The sequence below is a fragment of the Mastigoproctus giganteus genome, chromosome 3 (genome assembly GCF_048544385.1).
Source record: "Mastigoproctus giganteus isolate SK-2022 chromosome 3, ASM4854438v1, whole genome shotgun sequence".
NCBI lineage: Eukaryota > Metazoa > Arthropoda > Arachnida > Uropygi > Thelyphonidae > Mastigoproctus > Mastigoproctus giganteus.
Window position 1 is genome coordinate 190,849,386 of NC_143577.1, and position 21,815 is coordinate 190,871,200.

Sequence of the window (21,815 nt, forward strand, 5' to 3'; positions counted from 1 at the left end):
ATTAGTTTTATTCGACGACTGATGCCAGCGTTAGTATTAGTAATGGCTGCATGATGCAAGAAAGCCTATGGATTATGCTGCACCAGCTAAATAAAAAAAAACCGAATAAAACAATGATAATAATAATAAATAATAATAATTAATAAAAGAAAAGGAAATTAAACCTATCATCCTATGCGCTTCCCTCACCCAAAGGTACTATCCAGATGACCTTTGAATTTCCCCAAACTGTCAGCCTCTACCACCCAAGTAGGCAACGTATTCCAGTAATTTATAACTTGCTGGCTAATATAAAACTTCCTGCAGTCCAATCTAAACATTTCCCACCGTAACTTGAATTTATGTCCTCTAGTTCTAGCATCATTTATAATCTTGAAAATTTCGTCCTCATTAAGTTTACTGATGCCTCTCAGAGCCTTAAACACCTCAATCAAAGCTCCTCTAAGGTGTCTAGTTTCCAAACTCTGCAACCCACATATTCGAAGTCTTTCTTCATAAGGACGCCCTTTGCCCGATCTCACCAAGCGAGTTTTTTTGTTTTTTTTTTATTACGTAAACCCCAAACACGAAAGATATTAGAACCTATTATACTTAGTACCTTGCTCGGGTTGGAGGTTGAGAAGACGAAAGAAGATATTTGTTGACATTGGACTTGAATGAATAAACGAGAAAGATGAAAAGTTGGTTCTGTGAGTTTGAAGTTGGACAGTAAATGGATGGTGGCTGGTGGTGGCACGTGTTCGGACTGTTTTGAAAGAGAGAGCGGGAATTATAGAAGCCAATTCAGAAGAACAGTGTCCATGGAAGTATCTGTAGAATGGGCATGCAGCAGAAAGAGTACGCTATGAGACAGCGAGTGGAGAGACTCTGTTAGAGAGGAGTCATTAATTAACCTAACTGCCCTCTTCAGAATGGAATCAAGAAGCCTGAGAGAGGTTTTGGGGGCACCACCCCAGATGTGGGAACAATATTCCATGGCAGGGCGGATTCGCGATTTATACAGAGTGAGCAGCTGTTTGCAAGAAAACTAACGGCGAGAGCGAAAAGGAAAACCATGTTTTTAGATGCAGAGGAAGCAATATTAGTAACGTGCTTGTGCCAAGAGAGATTAGAAGTCAGGGTAATCCCCAAAAGAGATATATCATTTTGCCTAGAAATCGGAGTGTCACTAAAGAGAATCATAGGAGCAGAAGAATCCTTTTTGCGAGATATAAGACAACACTGAGTTTTAGAAGGGTTGAAATCAACTAAGTTGTCTTTGCCCCACTGGAAAATTACCTGAAGATCAGCATTTAAGGAATTGGTAGCAGATCTTCGAGAAGTTGAAGCTGATTGAGCAGGACAAGGTTTCTCAAAATAGAAAGTGGAATGCAATGTGCTATCATCGGCAAAACTATGGATAGGATTTCCAGTCAATGGAAGAAGGTCATTAATATACATGAGAAAAAGAGTGGGGAAAGAACTGAACCTTGAGTGGCACCGGCATTAGTGGAGAAGTTAGAAGACAGAGAGCCATCTACCATCACCCTCAGTAAGCAATCAGAGAGAAAACTGGATAACCAATTACAAAAAACAGTTGGCAAACCATAAGATAGAAGCTTGTTTAGAAGACCTTTATGCCAAACACGGTCGAAAGCCTTTGAGATGTCAAGAGCAACTACTTGTACTTCACCGAACCTTTCGATTGAATTAGTCCATAAATGGGTACCATAAGCCAGAATATCACCAGTGGATCGACACTGTCGGAATCCATACTGGCGATCGTTGATCAGACGGAAGGTTTCTATGTAGTTTAAGAGTTGGCGGTTAATTGATTTCTCCATTACTTTAGAAAGAGTAGAAGTAATTGCAATGGGACGATAATTGGATGGGAAGGATTTGTCACCCTTTTTAGGAACTGGTTGGATATGAGTTACCCGTCTTTGCACCCTTTCAAAAAGCCCGATGTCCTTCTTTAGGTGCGCTCTCCATACGTGAAAACAGTATTCCAAGTGTGGTCTAACAAAAGCTTTATATAATTGGATTATCACGTCCCTATCTCTATTTTCAAAAGTTCGATAGATCATCGATAGGACACCATGAGTCTTCCTTGCAACTTGTTTACAATGCTCAGAGAATTTCATGTCTGATCGTATCGTAACACCCAAGTCCCTTTCCTCCAGTACTGGGTTTAATTGAACTCTACCAAGTGAATAAGTTATTTGGGGATTACTGTTCCCCAGGTGTAATACCTTACACTTTGATGGATTAAAGCATAGCTGCCATTTTCTGACCATTCCTGAAGTCTATCTAGGTCTCTCTGAAGACGCTCAGCTAGACAGTGACCATTAACTACTATACCAATTTTAAGATCATCCGCAAATTTAGACATCACGCCCTCTATCTCTTCATCGAGTCGTTTATGAAAATTAAAAACAACAGTAGTCCTAATATTGATCCTTGGGGAACCCCACTTCTTACATCAACCCAATCTGAGGAATAGCCATTTATCACAACCCTCTGCCTCGTGCCCTGAAGCCATCCTGTTATCCATCTAAGGATTTCTCCAGTGACTCTAACCTGTTCCAGCTTAGGAACAGGTTAGAGTCACAATGTCGAAATTATTCCGTATATCCAGATCGTGAGTAACCCTTTCAAAATAGCGAACCAGATTTGTTAAACATGATTTTCTCTTTACTAAACCATGCTGAGTATCCTTATGAATTTCAATTCGAACCAAATGATCCTGAATTCCACCCTTGGTCATTGCCTCCATGATTTTCCCTACCACTGAAGTCAGACTGACAGGTCGATAATTTCCAACTTCACTTTTAGAGCCACCCTTATGTATGGGAGATACATTTGCACTTTTCCAATCCAAGGGAATCTCCCCAGAGTCTAGTGATGCTCGCATAATTAGCCTCAATGGTTCAATGCACTCTCTTGCCGCCTCTCCTAAGATTATAGGGTATATTCCATCAACTCCTGGAGCCTTACTGGTCTGTAGGCTCGAAAGGTTTTTCATTAAATAATCTTGCGAAATTTCAATATCATTAATTACATATTTTTTAACTTCGCTCCCACAATTTCCCATTGCCACAAAAGGCTTTTCATTTGTAAATATCGATGCAAAATAACTGTTGAGTTCATCTGCAACGGCAGCTGGTGTATTTATTACTATCCCCTTTCCCTTACGTAAAGGTCCGATCTGGTGTGTCCTGCTGTTCTTGGCATTTATATATGTGAAGAATTCCTTATCCCCCCCTCTTTGCTCTGTTTGCTAGTGATTTCTCATAAACTGCCTTTGCCTGTCGAACCTTTTCTGTGGCTCCATTACAGATCATCTTGTAGCTGTTATAGGCTTCAGTACTTTTTATTGCTCTGTAACCTTTCCATGCCATCTTTTTCTGCTCAAGTAATTTGGCAACTTCACTATTTATTCAACTTCGAACCCTCCTCGTGGAGTATTTTTTCAATTCCTATTATTAGTTCACACTCTCCCTATATATCTTGTTCAAATTTTCAATCGTTAATAAAATAATTTTTATTCATCCACTCAAGTTCAAATACATTTTTGTAAACTTGTAGTTGATGACACTTGATGTTAATACAGTTTTTTCAAATATTAATTCATTAATTAAATTTAATTAATTAATTTTAGTTTTATATGGGAGAAAAAAATTTCTCTTATATAAGATATTTAGCAGGATATAAATTTAGGAATAAATACCGTCAGTGGCGAAGCGTGTAGATCGCTGTGAAAAAATTTCTTTTTCAGATTCTTTTTTCATTCTGGGTTCTAGTCTGAGTCAAGGAGGGAACAAAATGGAAAATGAAACATGTGAATAAAAACAATAGTCCAACACCATATATAGAAAGGAAAATGGAAAATTGCAAGGAAATTCGCTTTCTATTTTGCCACTTAATATTGTGATTCTGTCATATGTATATACATATTTATATTAATTGTAATTATTTAATAAAAAGTAACTAAAATAAAATTTTTCTTTTTTGACCTAAGTCGGAATTGACTTAAAATTTTTTTTTATATTACTTGTTAATGGTAAACACGCATACAAGGCATCCGTGATTAATGTTTTAAAAGCATAGCACAGTTCAATTGCATTCATTCTCTGCGCAATATCTACCCAGTTAATAGAGGCCATGTAGTACCTTAAGACATCGTAATTTCCTTTTCTGAAATTAAAACCCATTCCTTTGCCTTTTACTGCTGCTACCTCTCTCGTCATCATCAACCGTAGAACTCCGTGATCACTTCCTGCTACTGGTTCTTCTACTGTCAGCCTTGTTATGTCATCTGATTCATGGGTGATGATGAGGTCTAGGATATTCTTTTCTGTAGTACTTTCCTGACATGTTGATACAAATAGCAGTCATCTAGTTGATTTAAAAATTTTGTTCCCCATGTCGAGTTTCCTTCCCATTTACTCCAATCAATTAGAGGCAAATTGAAATCACCCATAATAAGACATTGACGCCTACTTGCCCATTCCATTTGCATGTAGAGGCTTTCGTCATAATCTTCACAATCACCTGGTCTGTAGATTACTCCTACTCGCATTATACCTTTGTTTCCAACTATCTCACACAATACAGACTCTATACCAGCATGTAAAACGTCTGAATCCGGGAAAGCTATCGTCGCACTCAGGCTGCTTCTGATAAGAAGCATTACCCCACCACCCCTTCTATCTACCCTATCCTTCCTAAATACATTATACAAGCCGTACTGAAACTCATCATCCCCAATTTCCCGGTGGCACCACGTCTCTGTAAGCCCTATTATGTCCGCGTCACTTGTTTTAACCAGCAGTTCGAATTCGCTCATTTTATTGACGACACTTCTAACGTTACTGTATAAACAATTAAGACTTACTGTTCTTATATATTTAACAACCCTTGAAGTTTTTTAGACTCTTTTCCCTGGCATTAGCTAACCGCTCACTTGAAACGTTTCCGCCCCCAGAACATCTAGAAAACATGTCCAGTTGGGGTAACAGATAAGAACTCTTTAGGTATGTGCAAGAGCTACTTTGACCAATATTATCAGATAAACGCGTGTCAGTATTACCCACATCCTCCCTAACTAGCAGTTTTCCTGAACCTTTGAGGTATTTTCAATAATACTGGCAAAAACATTTGCACCACCTTTGTTTAAGTGTATCCCGTCTCTACAAAACAAATTCCTTCTACCTACAAGTGTGGACCATGCTGATATAAATCCCCCCCCCCTAAAGCCTTACAGAGTCCTTCAAGTCTTGAGTTAATCCACAAGACTTTTAACATATAGTCCCTCCTATCGTGTCTGGGCAGAATTGCAGACACATAGACATTGTGGCCTAGCTCGTGGCATTTCCTCCTCATGGTCCTGTATTTTTCCAACAAATCGTCAGTTCGTGTACGTTTAATGTCATTAGTCCCCACATGAATAATAATATTCTCTTTACCCTCCTTAAAATCTGACAATCTGTTGGTGACATCATTAATAGTTTCTCCCGGCATACATACCCTGGTTTCACTCCACCTATCCTTATTACAAAAAATATTCCCCGTTTCCCTGACAATGGAGTCTCCTAATAAAACAATGTCCTTTTTAACCAGAGTAGTTTGCACTTGGTTTTCTGTTTTGAGGCCCGAATCAGGCGTACATCACTTGGTAGATTGCTGGAGTCTTAAATCCTTGATGATCTCCCAGATGCATTATTCTCGACGACAAGCATCCGTTTTTTCAGTGGCTCAAATTGTTCCATCAGTGCACCAAATTGTAATTTAAGATCGGTGCACCCCTTACGTCGATCACAAAGAAAAGAATCACCAGGTGAGCTAGGATTAGTCACCAGGTCGACCTTCGAAAACATTCCACAGGTTCCGCAACGGATTAAATCATGACTCACCCGTAAATCGCCATCGGCTCTTTCCGTGTGAGACACGATACCCTGTGACGTGTTTAAGGCAGATCTCATAACTACCATTATAAAAATTAGCTAAATATCAAGGAAAATGAACTTTAAAAAATCATATCTATAATATTATTAAAACCAAACTGTTACAGGAAAACCTATAACAAAATAATCTATCAATATCTAAATAAATCAAATATTTAAAAGCACTAATCAACAGTAATCCAATCCACTTAACTGAGGAGCCCTAATGAAGCGCATCCGCTCACCTCGAATGGCAACACTCGAAAGTATAAGTCCGCTCACCTCCAACACTTATAAGTATAAGTAACTCCAGTTTGTTATTTTTTCAGGAAAAGCTATCGAATTGTAATATGTGGATAATCTAAAAGGGAGAACTTGAAATTAATAAAACATGTCACAAATTTTATGAGGATTTTTTTGGCGTTTTTCAAAACGTGACTGAGTTAATATGTCTCTGACCAATTTTTGCTACCATATAGAAAATACACCACTCTGCACACATAATTTGCAGACACTATACACGGAGTATTTTTGCTTTCTGCTATATTTATGTTACTCAACAATTTGCTCTAACCGGAAACAGATCATGACTCTTTGTTCATGACTTTAGCATCTTTTCATCTTTTCCATGATCCTCATGTTGCGTGACCCGCATGTAACATGAAAATCATGGAAAGACTGCTAGAACTGTTGCAAGCCCTATTGATGAAATTCTTACAGTCCTATATATCAACTATAATCTTTGAATAAACCATTCTCAAAAGATCATGGTACATATATAGCGAAATCAAACCAAGAATAAACTTCTTCATATTAAATCAGAATTATAAGACTGAAATCTTGTACTTGTACGAACAGATAAGAGGTAGTAACCTTCGCAAGACTCCGAATGGACATACACATTTTACATATATCCCTCTAGTTAAACGAGAAGATCCCCCATCCCGTGTGCTGCGACTACCATACTCAGTTTATAGTCAAGCATATTATTGTTCGCTCACCTCTATTCCAGGGGTGGCAAACAAATCGATCGCGGCTTCAATCTCGTTCAATCACGTCACGACGAATTTTAAATATATATATAAAAAATAGATTAGTCAAAATTTACATGACAACTAATTTTCAAAAAATTTGCAAAAAAATGCAAATCATTTTATGATGGTCAGTTCATCAAAGACGTAGTTTTAGAAATAACAGATTCTCTTTTCGAAAATGTTAAGAACAAAAATGAAATTAAAAGTGCCCTTCAAGGTCTCCAATTATCTCGAAATACTATGATGCGACGCATCGAAAAAATGTGAGCGAACAGATGCGTGTCCATATTGCTAATTGTGTGTCCTTTTCTTTACAACTGGATGAATCTACAGATGTCAGTGATACAGCTCAATTGCTCGTTTTTGATCCTATGATTTTCAATGATTCTGTCACTAGAGAAGAACTGCTGGTATGGTTTCGGTAAAAGAAAGAACTAGAGGTCTTAATATATTTAATGCATTCAAAAGTTTTATTAAAAAAATAAATAACCACTATTTCAGCTCGTATCAATAACAACAGATGGAGCTAAAGCAATGACAGGGCATCTTAACGAATTCGTCACATTGACCAAAAAGGATGACGAATTCCCAGCTTGTTTGAGTTACCACTGTATCATCCAACAAAATAGTGTTAGCCAGCAAAAGATTAAATACTAAAAGTGTTATGGACATTGCTTTCAAAATCGTGAATTACATCAGACGGCAATCTCTTCAAAGGAGACTTTCAAAATGTAACTCGATGAAAATCAACCAGATTCGAAAAGGACTACAGACAAACATTTTCCTCACTCCTTCTCATGTAGCTCATCTATTTCGCAAAATAGGCCTTTGTTCATTCTATTTAAGTAAACAGGCTACAGAAATAATTCCAGAAACCGAGCCATCACAATAGTGCAGGGTGGACATTATTCTCACATGCCGTGTGCAAAAAAGATTTTGGTTCGATTCTTCTAGCTGGCGGAAGTTGAAAAAAAAAATCTGTTCTGTTTATACTCCAACACAGTAAGAACATTACCATTCATCATGTTTAGAGGTCACGCAGAATCCAACAAAGTCAACACGCACGAGATTGATACTTCGACGAAGTCAACACAAACACAAGTGTGCATGGTGTGCGAAACTTAAGGACAAACACTATTTCTAAAGGTTACAACCACAAAATCTTTACTTAAAGTACTCTTTACTGATGAGAGTAGATTCAGTCTCAGCAGCGATTCTGGACGTCAGCTAAGCTGGCGAGAGGTTGGCACGCGGTATCACCCCTCAAACATCATCGAAAGGGTCGATATGGCGGGCGAGGTGTTCTCGTCTGGGGAGCATTATCTTGAATGGACGTACACAAATCCCGAAACCGGAAGGCGGTACTCTAACAGGTGCATGCTACTGTACTGAGGTAATCCTTCCCCATGCGCATCTGTTCCGAGGTTCCATTGTCCCCGAGTTTGTGTTTATGGATGATAACGCCATACTCCATCGCACTGCAGTTGTGATATGGTTTTGGAAAGTGAGGACATTGTTCGTACGGATTGGCCTCCCCATTCTGACGATCTAAATCACATCGAACACATATGGAACGCTCTGGGGAGACGCCTAGCGGCACGTCCACATCCACCAGAAAATGTCCACCCGTTGAAGATGGCGCTAACAGAGGAATGGACGATGTTACCGCAAGAACTTATCAACAACATTGTACTAAGTATGGACAGGCGGTGCAAAGCCTGCATCGACATTAAGGGTAGCCATATCTCCTACTGAGGACTACCTCTTCCCTTTGTACCATCTTTGGAGGTGATCCATCTGTATCATGGCGGCCAGTGCTATGTTCCCATTTTTGAAAAAAATCCCTCTGAACCGTTTTGTTTCGGTTGTTGCGTCGGCGTTGTTTCATTCATCATTTCTGTACCTCACGACGTTCCTTTGGTATGCTTTTCCCATTTCCAGGTCACTCCTATGAGAAGCTACACGTGAAAACTGACTGATTCTTAAATTTTGCACACCAATGTACTACTTTGGCTAACCAGTTCAGAAGAAAAACGTGCTTAGTCGCTTATCAGCTTAACTGCGATAATATCATAATCACTAGACTTCCGAAAAAGTCCACTTAATATTAATTTGTACTGAGACGAACTCCTGCCGAAGACAGGATGGTTTGGTCAATACTGTTTAAAGGATTCAAAAAGATGAATTTTATATAAAATTTTGGGTCACTCACAGTTTTTCACCCTTTAATGTTAGCAGAATAAAAAAAAATCCAACTTAAAATTGATCTTGAATCATCTGACTTAAGATAAGAGCAGATGGCAAGAAGAAGTTCATTTGTATTCTTCTCAGATGAAGGAAGATTCCATGTACGCCATGATTGCACTATTGTGGACTATCTGAAGAGAACTTAAAATTACTACAGTGGATGTGACTTCGAAATAAATTGAGAGGTAACAGTTCCAAAATAACTGTATCCTTTTAGAAGATCAAAAAATTGCAACTTGTTTTCTTGCAAATCTGTTTCAAACATTCATTAAACAATGTTTCCAATTTTCATAAAATAGATGTAAATTATTAATTTTCGATTTTTACAGGAGGAAATGCGTGCATTCCTAAAGAGCGTTGATGAAAAGAAAGCTGTGCCTTTTGATTTTACTGGCCTTCTCACAAAAACCATAAACAACATCATTTGGTACGCTGTTTCTGGGGAAAGATTTAAAGACACGGATCCTGAAAGAGTAATACTTGATGACGCAGTCTCTGCAATTAGTAGAGTGTCTGCCCAGGGAAGCATATTTGCATTTATGCCATTTTTATTTAAGTTGTCACAGTTTCTGCTTATTGGCTCTTTTCCAGAATTAATTCCGAGAATCAAACGGTTAAATGAAAGAATCAGGTAAGTGCTCAACCTTTGTCTTTTCCTTTATATACACACACACTGCCCTACCATTAATATCCAGACACTGCACGTCTAACAAATAACCTTCATTTACAGGAAAACTAATAACATGTACGAAGACCTTTAGCTTTTTATGACAGCCTCTGATTTCCAGGGACCACTGTCGACCAGTATTTTATAAAGTCTTCCAATAATTTTCACCATTCGGTCTTCAAAGCGGCAACTTGTCCAACTCTGTTTGATCGGCAATCTCTCCTCACAATGCACCAGAAGAAGATCCAATTCATCCCGTAGGTTCTCTATACGATTCATATCAGGGCTCTAGAGTGGCCAGTCCAACTTTTCGACGCTCATGTCTTCAATCCAGCCCTTCACAACGAGCGCAGCAGGACATGGAGCAAAGGGATGCTGATACAGTTATAGGCCTTCCCGAACAGCACAACGTAGGTAAAGCATTATCGTCCAGAATGCAGTGACCAGGTATTAAATAGGAAGTTTCCTATTTAATAATTGCCCTTTCATCCTACCTAGCCATAATTATTCGAGCCCCAGTGGACCACCTTTTATCACAACAAACCTATCGAAAACAAGCCAATTGGGATAAGGTTATAGTTAAAACAATGCTGGAATTTAGACACGGGTAATATCTTTCAGGAAACAAGCACACATGACCCTCCAAGGTCTAGTTATACACAGGTCTATGATCTCTCTTTCCAACAATGGGGAAAAAAACAAGCAGCAGATCCCATCATCAGGAAACTCCATGCTGCACACGTAGCTAAACATTCTCTGTGGTTTCATGTATATCTATATACACCGATGGCTCAAAAACAAGTACAACAGTAGGTGCAGCGACAGTTTCTACTATCTTTTCTAATTCTGTCTCTTCCGAGGGAATGCAGTGTCTGTACTGCAGAATTGTTTGCAATAAAGATAGCTATAGATCACGTGACCGATCTGTCCTATAAGAAAACAATGATCCATTCTGACTCCTGGAGTGCAATAACAGCATTAAAATATTCACCCCAAGCCACTCCACCCCGTCTTGAAGCAAATCAGATCACAGATAAATGCGTTATCTGCTGCGAACCAATCAGTCACTTTCTCTTGGACACCAGGTCATGTGGGCATCAAAGGAAATGAATATGCCGATGAAGCCCCTAAACAATCAATTTTTGTACTATGTTCATGTTATAACAATTTCAAAATAGTAATACATTCAAATGAATGAAGCCTTTTCTTTTTTTCAGTGAAAAGATTGAGTTATATAAGAAGAGTACAGATGGAGGCAAATTTTTGCAAGAAATATTGCTAGAAGCGCAAAAGAACTCCCCCAATGAAGAATACACGAATGGTATGTGCATATTGAAGATATTAACTTTATTTATTGTTCTTGAAACGTGATCCTTTAATAACGGTGATTTATCAATAAACTATGGCGGTAAGTGACTGAAATTTATAAATTAAACACTGTTAAATTCTTTAATCGGTCGTAAACTGGGGTCCTTCGGGCTGTCATAGCCATATTTTTTTCAGGTATAAGATATGGCTTGCTATCTGGGAGTCTAAAACGCTGATGGAATTTATTTTGAGATGGCAATTGAATCAAGTGGACCGAATTTCGGCGAAGTCCGGTCGTTTGGAGACAAATAAATCTTCTGCTTGCCCCTTCATGATGATGGGACTGTAAGTAACGCTGGGTATAACCACAATTTACAGGTACTGAAAAACGGCACTTAGTATACTGGAGAAAATCAACCAGATGTGAACCAACGTAAGCAGGGATTGAGGTGAGGCGACCTCAAAACAGAGCGAATACCGCCTCTCTGTATTACCAGGCAGTAGTAGGTGGTAGATGACGGTCATCAACTGGTACAATACCACAGTTTGCCTATTAGAGGCTGCTTGAAATGGTGAACCCCGTTTAGTCTCGGGAGCAAAGCATCGGCAACAAATTTGATTGAATATTATGATATGGTTACAAAGGAACTGGATGAAAAAAAATAATTTTGATGTCATATTCTTGGTTTCAGGAAAGCTTTTGATACCTTTGTACATGGGAGACTGCTGTACAAATTGGAGCGGTGTGGCATTAAGCGCAAGTTAATGGATAAAGGGATGGTTCAGTGGAGGACAGCAGAAAGTGGTAATAAATGGACACTACTCGTCATGGACTAATGTTATTGGTGTAGTTCCACAGATTTCAGTGTTGGGCCCATTGTTGATTTGTGTAGTTATCAATGATATTGATCAAGGTACGCTGTGCTGCCACTTTATTAGGTGCACCTACCTTGTAGCATGTTGAGTCTCCTTTAGCCTTCAAAACAGCCTGGATTCGTCAATACATGGATTGAACAAGATGCTGAAACGTTGTACAGGAATGAAGTACTATGCAGACATGAGGGTTTCACGCAGTTCTTTGAGATTCGACGGAGGTGTAGCCCTTCAGTGAACAGCTCTTTCCAGCTCATCCCAAAGATGTTCAATGGGATTGAGTCCGCAGACTGAGCGGGCCACTTCAGCAAAGAAAAGTCATTGTCATGTTCATGGAACCATTCCATAGTGATTTGAGCTTTTTGCACCGGCGCATTATCCTGCCGGACGGAGGAACAACTGTCAACATGAACGGATGCACTAGGTCAACAACAATGTTTAGGTACGATGTGGCATTCAGACGTGAATCTATAGGTATAATGGACCCAATGTGTGCCAAGAAAACATTCCCCAAACCATAACATTGGCCCCACCCCCTTGCACAGTAGTCGCCAGACATGACGGGTCCATGGATTCATGTTGTTTTCATCAAATTCTGAGCCTTCCATCAATATGATGCACCAGGAATTTCGACTCATCAGACCAAGCAACTGTTTTCCGATCCTCGGTAGTCCAGTGCTGGTGTTGCTGTGCCCACAGGAGGCGTGCGCTATTGTTCGTCATTGATAACAAAGGTACGCGATGCGGCCGTCGGCTGTTGTCGCCCATTTGCGACAAAGTGTGACTAGTGATTCGTTGCGATATTTAATTCTGCGCATCAAAGTTGTATTCGGACGTGATGTGTGACATTGTGGCGCGTCTGTTTGCTTGCACAATTTTAGCCATCCTCCTCTGACCTATCTCATCAACCAGCGAATTTTTTTCCACAGGAGTGCCGTTGAAGGATGTTTTCTGTTCGTTGCACCATTCTCGATACACCCATGAAACTGTGGTGCGTGCAAAAGTTCAGGAGAACTGCCATTTAAGAGATGCTTTGTCCTGCAGGTCTTGCACCTGCTACCATGCCACGTTCGAAGTAACTAATAAAGTGGCAGCACAATGTATATCAGGCTTAATGTCCAAGTTTGCAGATGATATAAAGGTTGGCAGGGTTGTTAATGACAGTAAAGACAATATGCTACTCCAACAGCATCTAGAAAAGTTAGGCAGATGGGCTGAGAAGTGGCAACTGAAGTTTACATTGAAAAATGTAAGGTACTGCATATGGGTAGAAAATAAATCCAGAGTAACGTACTGACTCTATGGTAATACACTCAGGGAAATGGAGAGTGAAAAAGACCTGGGGACAAGGTTTAATGTTGCATAAGCTGATATGGCTATAACGCGCCCATTCATTTATTATATAAAAAATTAGAAAATTTTAATCTGTGACAGAAAAAAAAATCTGAAATCAGAAAAGATTAAAAAGTCCAATTTGCCTGAGGAATTTGAAAAATTCAGATATATTGGCGTTGTCACCAATGAGATTTCCTAGAGTTATTGATTTACAAAGATTAACCAGTGAGGTCATGGAGTCCTGTCAATGATATATAGGAATGTTTTGAGCAGAAACAAGGATGTGATTTTCCCCTTGTATAAAGCAATGGTGGGGCCACACCTTGAGTACATTGTACAGGTCTAGAGGCCTCATTTAAGAAGGATGTAGAGTTGTTAGAACGAGTACAAAGAAGGGCAACGATATTGGGGAGAGGAACCCAGGTGGTGTTCCTCTCCCCAATATCGTTGCCCTTAAGTTGCCCTTTAGGGCTTAAGTTCTGCAAACTGCAGTGTCTTTAGACAAAGCACCTGCGAGGTGATCTCATTGTGGCGTTGAATGGCTTCAGCAGGTCTACAGCAGGCTTCTGCTTGCTCACATTACGAACCTGAGGGGGAGAAGCATAGATTCAAATTAAGGAAAGAGAGTTGCAGAATAGATGTACGGAAGTTTTCCTTTAGCCAGCGGGTAGTTGATTGCTGGAACAGACTTCCATCTGTTGTTGTGGAAGTTGATAGTTAAATAAATTTAAGGCTGAACTACACAAAACATTTAGAGTGACCAGATAAGTGAAACAGAAGGCTTTTTTTGCCTCATGCTGTACAAGCTTGCTTTCTTGCATCATATGCCTCAACAAATGCAAATGCTAACTCACTATCTCTTCCATTATACATTTTTCTTCCAATACGGTTTTAGGCAAGGACTTGGATGTGAATGTGCTTATCAGAACTTCACCACCTTATTGATAGCTCTACTTCCAAGTACTTTCTGGCGATCTTTATCGACTTTGAGGGAGCTTTTTATCAAGTGCCCTCGGTAGACATCGTTCCAATCATTGCTATCGTCAGCTTTATAAATTTGTTAGGAATTACTTTGCAGATCTCACTGTCACCATCACTATTAAAAGCACGAAGATTCACAGATCTGTCTCCATGGTTGCCCTCAGTTTTGGGTCAGTTTTGGGGTCAGTTTTGGGTCCCTTGGTTTGGAGCCTAGTTCTGTGATGATTGGCTGCTTAAGACGATTGAATTTGAAACGGGCAACAAATTGCATATGCAGATGACATTATAATTTTAGTCAATGGAAACTCAAGGTCAGATTTAGAACTGTACGTTAATAAAGTACATATTGAACTGTTGTCTTAGTCCTCTAAAACAAAATTGAAATTATCCCTAGTCAAATCCAAGATTATGGTTTAGGTACACAAATTAGACAATGGCAGATCACCAGTTGTAAAAGGTGATAAGAAATCACTTCCACTTCTCAGAAGCATACAATTTTTACGAGTCTTCATCGGCAACAGCTTTTCCTTTTTTTTTGCACATCTCCATCAGTCAAAGTAAAGAGTTTACCGCATTATCACACAACACTGACAATTGAACACCAAACCCCTACATTTATTTTATAATTCCGCGATAAACCCAGAAATTAAAAGGTTAGAAACAGGAGCGGATTAAGGTCGGATGAGGCCCAGGGCGCAGAAGAAAATATTGGGCCCCTTAAAAAAAAGAGAGAGACAGGGAAAATAAAAATACATGTTAACCATTTTTTTAAATAAATAAAAAAATATTATGTACTATTAATGTTTTATTTCCAATAAAATTTGAATATAAGATATGTATAATATAATTAATAATAGTACAATAATAATCACAAAGTTTTGAACTAATACGTTCAACTAATTTGTTGGGGTTTTGCGTGGGCCCTTCAGAAGTCGGGGCCCAGGGCGCGCGCCCGGTGCGCCCCCCGTTAAATCCGCCTCTGGTTAGAAACTATCTACACAAAGGAACTTGATGGGAAATTGAAAAAGTTGCGAGACAAGATGAAAATAATAGATTATCCCACCTGCTAAAAAAATTATTAAAAATCATTGAACGACATTGATCTACCATTTGCATACAGCAGTATCCAAAGTTGATTTACTATTATTTTTAACAACCTTGAAAACGCATAGGCAAAATACAATACTACTATAATATTTTAATTTAAATAAATCATTAGTAATTAAATAAAAGATACTAAATAAAAACGGAAAAGCAAAGTAAAATTTTATTCACAAATTTTTGCTGTCGTGACTGTCAAGAATAGCAAAAAGGTTCATTTTGGCTACCCTGATCTTTGTTTTCGGCTTGATTTAATCTTATCGTATCATTCTTTTTCTTTCAAGATTCCATAGTGGGACCAGGTGTACGAATATTTTTACTAGGTGGAACTGAAACTACGACTACATCGATTTCGTGGGCCCTTGTACTACTGGCTGCTTTCCCAGATATCCAAAATCGAATTGCAGAAGAAATTCGAGATGTTGTCGGCACAAGCAGGGAAATTACTCTAGAAGACCAAAAATATCTACCCTATACACAAGCATTCTTGATGGAAGCGCAAAGATTCATGACTGTGTTACCAACAGGAGGATTTAGATAGTAAGAATAATTTCATTGTAAACAGATGCTAAACAAGATGGATTTTTCTCTGATTTTTATGATTTTTCTTAATCCTGTTCATATTATGCACCAGTTAAATCCTCGGTAGATAAAAATTAATTCCTATTAACAATTGCTCCTACTAAGATATATTGTCCTTTACAACTACACTGCCTTACCATTAATATGCGGATACCGCTCCACGGATGGGGAAACAGGTCCTATACATGCAACACATCACACAACCTGCTACAAATATGCAAACTGGGTTTTGAACAGACAATTGCAAAAGTGGGCATGCAAGATGACACGTTAAGTAGAATCACCTCAACAGTTAAACAGAATTGATCACCTCAATAAAGGCGCCTCCGTAGCCAGGTGGGAAGGAACAGCAGAAGTGCGTAGCACACGCTTCTTGATTAGACCGTGGTTCGAGCCCGTCACCACCAAATACGGAGGATGCGGAAAGGTCAGGGAATGACCACCGCCTAACCCGGAGCAATATGGCCTTAGTGGCTAATGCTCCTAAAAACCAAACAAACAAACAAACATCACCTCAACAAATGCTAGTTCCGATTAACATGGCATAAGGAGTGCGAATCCTGGACTGTAGAACAGTGGAAAACAGTCCTATGGACAGACGCGTAGAGGTTTGCACTCTGCCATTCTGACACCCGTTCCTGTGTGTGGGGAATGCTAGGAGAACAGTTCCTTCCCGATTGTATCCTCCCAACAATGAAATTTGGTGAAGGTAATGTCATTGTATGTGGCTCCATTTATTGAATGGCTTGGTCTCATTAGTCGTCATCGACAAAACCATGAATGCTGTGGAATACCAGGAAAACCTGGACAATTATGCATTTCCAACATTATGGGAATACTTTGGGGAACGCCCATACCTGTATCAGCAAGACAATGCGCCATGCAATACTGTTCGGGTCGTAAAAGAGTGGTTTGAGAACATGGGTGTGGAAAAGTTGGATTGGCTAGCCCATTAGAGCATCTTTGAGATGTATTGGATCGTCGGGTACGTGCACGTCGAGATCGCCCTAAAAACAAGGCCGAACTGGTGGCTGCGTTAAAGGCCGAGTGGAGGAACATATCACCTGACATTTATAAAAAGCTGGTTGAGAGTATGCAGCGAAGATTGAAGGCCGTCATAAAAGCAAAAGGCTTCATCACAAAATATGAATGACCCAAGAAAAGCTCATTTTCTTGTCTAAAGGCAGGTTTCCGGATATTAATGGTGGTACAGTGTATATTTAAATTACTTTAACAATTTTACGTTAGGTTTCCTGCTTCGTATAGAAGAAATATAATCCAAAAGTATAAATTAACATCGAATGTATGATATTTATTACTGTTAATTTAATAAAGTTGGAAAATGTATATTCCAGTAATTATTTTTTATGTTTTTTTTTCAGTGCCTCAACTGACACTACCATTGGAGGTTTTGATATACCAAAACACTCATTCGTAATATATAACTTATGGCAAATTCATAACGATCCGAAACACTGGGACAGGCCTGATAAATTCCAACCAGAGAGATTTCTTAGTGAAGATGGAAAGAGAACGAAGTCAAATCCAGCTTTCATGCCATTTGCTTTAGGTAGGGGGTCCAACTTTCTTCATATTTCAGAAAGAGTATTCTTATTATTTTATTAAAGAAAAAAAACATTGAAGGGAGGCTGCAACTGACAAAATCAAATGATTCAATAGGATGTTTAGTTTTATTGTACTATTGGTAAAAATGAATTATTTACAATGCTCATATTAATACATCCTATTACTGTAATGCTGTACAGTCCAGTCGGGCTCCACAGTGATTATAGTCTCTATCCTTGAACTCCGTATGGAAAAAGATCTTCCAGATACTTTTGTATTCATCCAATAAAACAGCAAATTAATACTATTTTGTCTAATTATGGCTTGTGGACGTAGTGGCATAAATTCCAATTGGTGTTGGAGGGAGCCTATCTATGGATTTCATCACTGTTCCATCAGGATATTTGTCAGCTGCAGTATTATAGTCTGAAGAAATCTGCGAAAACAAACTGCACTTTTCAACATATCCCACACATTCTAAATTGGGTTCACATTTGAAGAATTAGGCGGCCGGGGTAGATGATGAAAATCATCGGAATGTGCCTCGAACCCCTCATATAGAGTTTTTGCACGGTGGACAGTTGTTGTTGTGTTAAAAGAATGAAACGCAATCAGGGTAAAAATGAGGCACTGCATGACAAATTAGTCCGATGCGACAGAAATATATTCACTTGAGGTAATCCGTCCTAACAGCATGCTATTCGTTATTAATGGAACGTACCTGATTCCATGTTACCAACTCCAGCCACTTGAGTGGCAGACACAAGACAGTTTGGATGCATGGCTTCATGAGGCTCACGCAACACTTTCAAACTACCACTGGTGCAAAATAAGAGTAGATATGTAGACTCGTCAGACTACAAGATCTTTTTCCACTCTTGCACAGTCCAATCTTAGCGTTGGCCGCACCACTCAGGTGGAAGCTTTGGTTTTTTTTAGAGAAGACATTGCTTTTATAGGCACACGACTACAAAATCCCAGATTCGTCAACTCCCATCTAATTCTTTGGAAATAGATATTTCTTTAACTAAATACGACTAAATAATAAACACTGAATTTTTCAGTCACTTAGCGCCCCCTAGACCCTCTGTTCTGTTGCACAATTAAGCGTGCTTCAACAACCTTTCTGAAAATCAGGATCCCCATGACTGGAAAGACTCCTGAGGAAGGTGCACATACCCGATTAAAGTGTAGAGTATTTATCTGATGTTTGTTCTTGAGCATAAGAGCAAATAACAATAGATATTTTGAATACAAATAACAACAGAGCCAAATATTAATTATGAAATGAATAAATTGCTGCCTGGCTCATAAGGTCAAATTCACTCAATTGACACGCCCATTTAATACCAAATAAAAAATATGCATAAAAATCGTGTAACCAGGTAGCTGACCATTTTGAAACCGTAACATTTCATATTTATTTCTCAACCTATCACTGCAACAGCATCATCACGACATCTTTCACATAATTGTCAGAAATGGAAAGCAACAGGATGGATTAAGACAGGACGAAGTCAAGCTGAAGAAGCCAAATGATGAAGGTGACTCGCAGCATTGTTAAGAAGATCGAAAAGCCACTTCCAAAACAAAAACTATCTAGACGACCTGTTTCAGGTCGTACCGGACAGGTGTTGCGTTCACACAAGCTTCCTATTATCTGGCCATAACTGCGATATGTCACGCTGTTCAGAAATTTCTGGATCTACAGAATGACAAATTATTTATAGGTTTCAGGAGACATATTGTACATCAGTTTTTATGTAAGATAACCAGTTGTGTTCTATTTACCTCTGTATACAAAAGATACCGTTTAAGTTGATACCAGCGACTTGTCGATTGGACCCAGCAGCAACAGGCCACTGTACTCTTCAGTGAGGAGCCGAGATGTAGTCTTCAATCGGATTACCAGTGCACTTTCATATGGAGGGAATGAGAAACAAGGTTCTACCAACTCAGCCTCAAATATAATGGAAATATTTTTTATCTGAATTAAATGCTTGAAGGGCAGAGAAAAGTGAGAATAATTAAGGTTTGAATATTACGTTTAACTGCGGTAAATATTGATGTTTGAGTATTAAGGTTTAATATTTTGTTTAAATATGTTAAAAGATTGGAGAATACAGGATACGTGGCGGGACAGTCTGGCGTTCGCGTCAAGAAAAGAGAGCCAGTGTGGCGAATTTTAGGTAAGTTGGTGACGTTTAGCAAGGAAAGCGTAAACACGAAAATAGCTACTTTTGGGAGGCAATCGACATAGATGAAATAGTTGTATTCCTGGAGTGCTAAATAAACGAAGTAAACAAGAAAATTATAAGAGAGTTTGTTTTGTTTACGAGGTAGACGGGTGTGGTAAGTTTTTTTAGCAAATAGGAAGGAGTGAAAAATTTAATTATTGTATTTGGATTGGTCGAGAGTCCCGTGGGAGGAGGTTCAAGCTGCTGAGGAAAAAGGATTCGGATGTGAAGGTTCGTGAGTCGTGAGTTGAGGATTGAAGAGGTGTGTGTGGGAGTGAGAGGTTTAGTTCGTATTCGGAATTCGTGGAAGCGAGATGAAGAAGGAAAAGAAAAAAAAAAGAACAGTGAGGACATGAGTTCGAATTAGAGAGTGGTGATATGTGAAAAGGGGAGAAAAAAGAGTGTGGAGAGAATGTGTAGAGTTGGGTTTTTTTTTTTTTTTTGTTTTTTTTATGAAGAGCGAACGAGCGGGGATCATGTGTTCTTAAGTATAAAGTAAAGGTATAGACAGTCCAATTGTTGTTTGATTAGCATGTCTAGCAACGAACTCGCATGCTGTATTGCTGAAGTTAAAAATGTGTAGGAAGCGACAAGTGAGTCTAGATCCGGTCCGGTCGAAAGTGAGCCAGATATGTAGATATGCGAGTCGAGAAATCTACGTGGGAAGTGCCTAGTCCAAGAGCCTCAGAAGAAGAGATAGACGGCCAGAAATATTTGAAACTGATGTGAGAAGCCTGTTTGCCACCGAGAAATACCAGAGTGCAAACGAATTGGAGCAGGTGCCCATTTGGAAGGTAAGCGTGTTCCAGTTTTTGTTGAACCCGTAACTCATAAACTTACAGGCTGAACTCAGTGCGAGATTTGTTTGATAGTCTTTCAAAGAAATATATATTTTTGCAATGTAAAATTAAGTTTGGTTAGATTGTAGACAAAATAAGTCCTGAAATGATGTAAGGGTACTAGAGGGGTAAAGAAGAAAGAAAATATAAGGGATTTAATAGGCGTAGTAGAATGAGAATGTGGTAACCTATATTATTGTTCTAGACAATGTCTTAACAGATAATAATATTCCAGATAAGATTCTAGGTAATGAGTTAATGTGTGAAGGGAAGAAAAAATGTCTTTTTATTCAGAGACCTTGAGAGGAAAGGGGAACCCTACCCTGTATTAGAAATGAGAAGTAACCAAGATGGTAACTAAGGGAGTAATTTGAAGGATTCAACCCCTTCAGTGACGAAAACATTTTAATTCTCAAGTCACATTTTCTTTTCTTATGTTATATCAGAATTTAGATGACTTGGTGTTTGGATTATATGTAAGATCATGTGATAAGTATTTTTTTTAACAAAGATTCTTCAAATGTCATTTCCTTTTTCTCTTCTAGGTAAACGTAAATGTCCGGGAGAAATACTTGCCAAAGCAGTAATATTTTGTTTCATTACCTTCGTTGTGCAGAAGTATGAAATAAGGTCACCAGATGATGCAACACCAAAGTTGGATGCAGAAATGATTCTCACCTATAAACCAAAAGTTTGCAAAGTACGCTTTGTTCCCAGAAATTGGTAAATTCTGAAAGGTAACGAAGAAAGTTTAAATCCGAAATATAATACATTTCATAAAAAGATATGTTTTATATTACCTAGTCTAAAAGATTATCTTTCTTGACAATTTGATGTGTAGTTAATCATATTTGCGCACAATGTAGAATTCACGTTATTAAAAATTGATAAAACTTCACGAATCTCTATTTTGCTTTTTTTGTTCTTAGAAATCATCTGTTTTTTTATGGAATTCCTTTTGACTATCAGAAACTGAGGGGCCAACTTAATAAGTACACTTACCCTTTACATAAAAGGGAGCTCTCCTTCAGTATCAGCATCACATGTTCGTACCACATGACAAAGCAGGTGGTCAAATACATAAAGATACTGTATGTCTGCAACTCAGTCTGAAAATCAGC

The 21,815-nt window shown here is 38.7% G+C and overlaps 1 protein-coding gene across 1 annotated transcript in view; it reads left to right on the forward strand.

Annotated features, from left to right (window-relative positions):
- The window catches only part of LOC150088519 (cytochrome P450 2J4-like), a 33,856-nt gene extending 12,336 nt beyond the window's left edge, over positions 1-21,520 (forward strand). Inside the window, exons 4-9 of the mRNA XM_090370210.1 lie at positions 9,535-9,836; positions 11,090-11,193; positions 15,755-16,010; positions 17,435-17,622; positions 21,240-21,417; positions 21,499-21,520. Coding sequence (XP_090226336.1) covers positions 9,535-9,836; positions 11,090-11,193; positions 15,755-16,010; positions 17,435-17,622; positions 21,240-21,417; positions 21,499-21,520 — 1,050 coding nt within the window. The remainder of the gene's footprint in view (positions 1-9,534; positions 9,837-11,089; positions 11,194-15,754; positions 16,011-17,434; positions 17,623-21,239; positions 21,418-21,498) is intronic.
- The last annotated feature ends 295 nt before the right edge of the window (positions 21,521-21,815 follow it).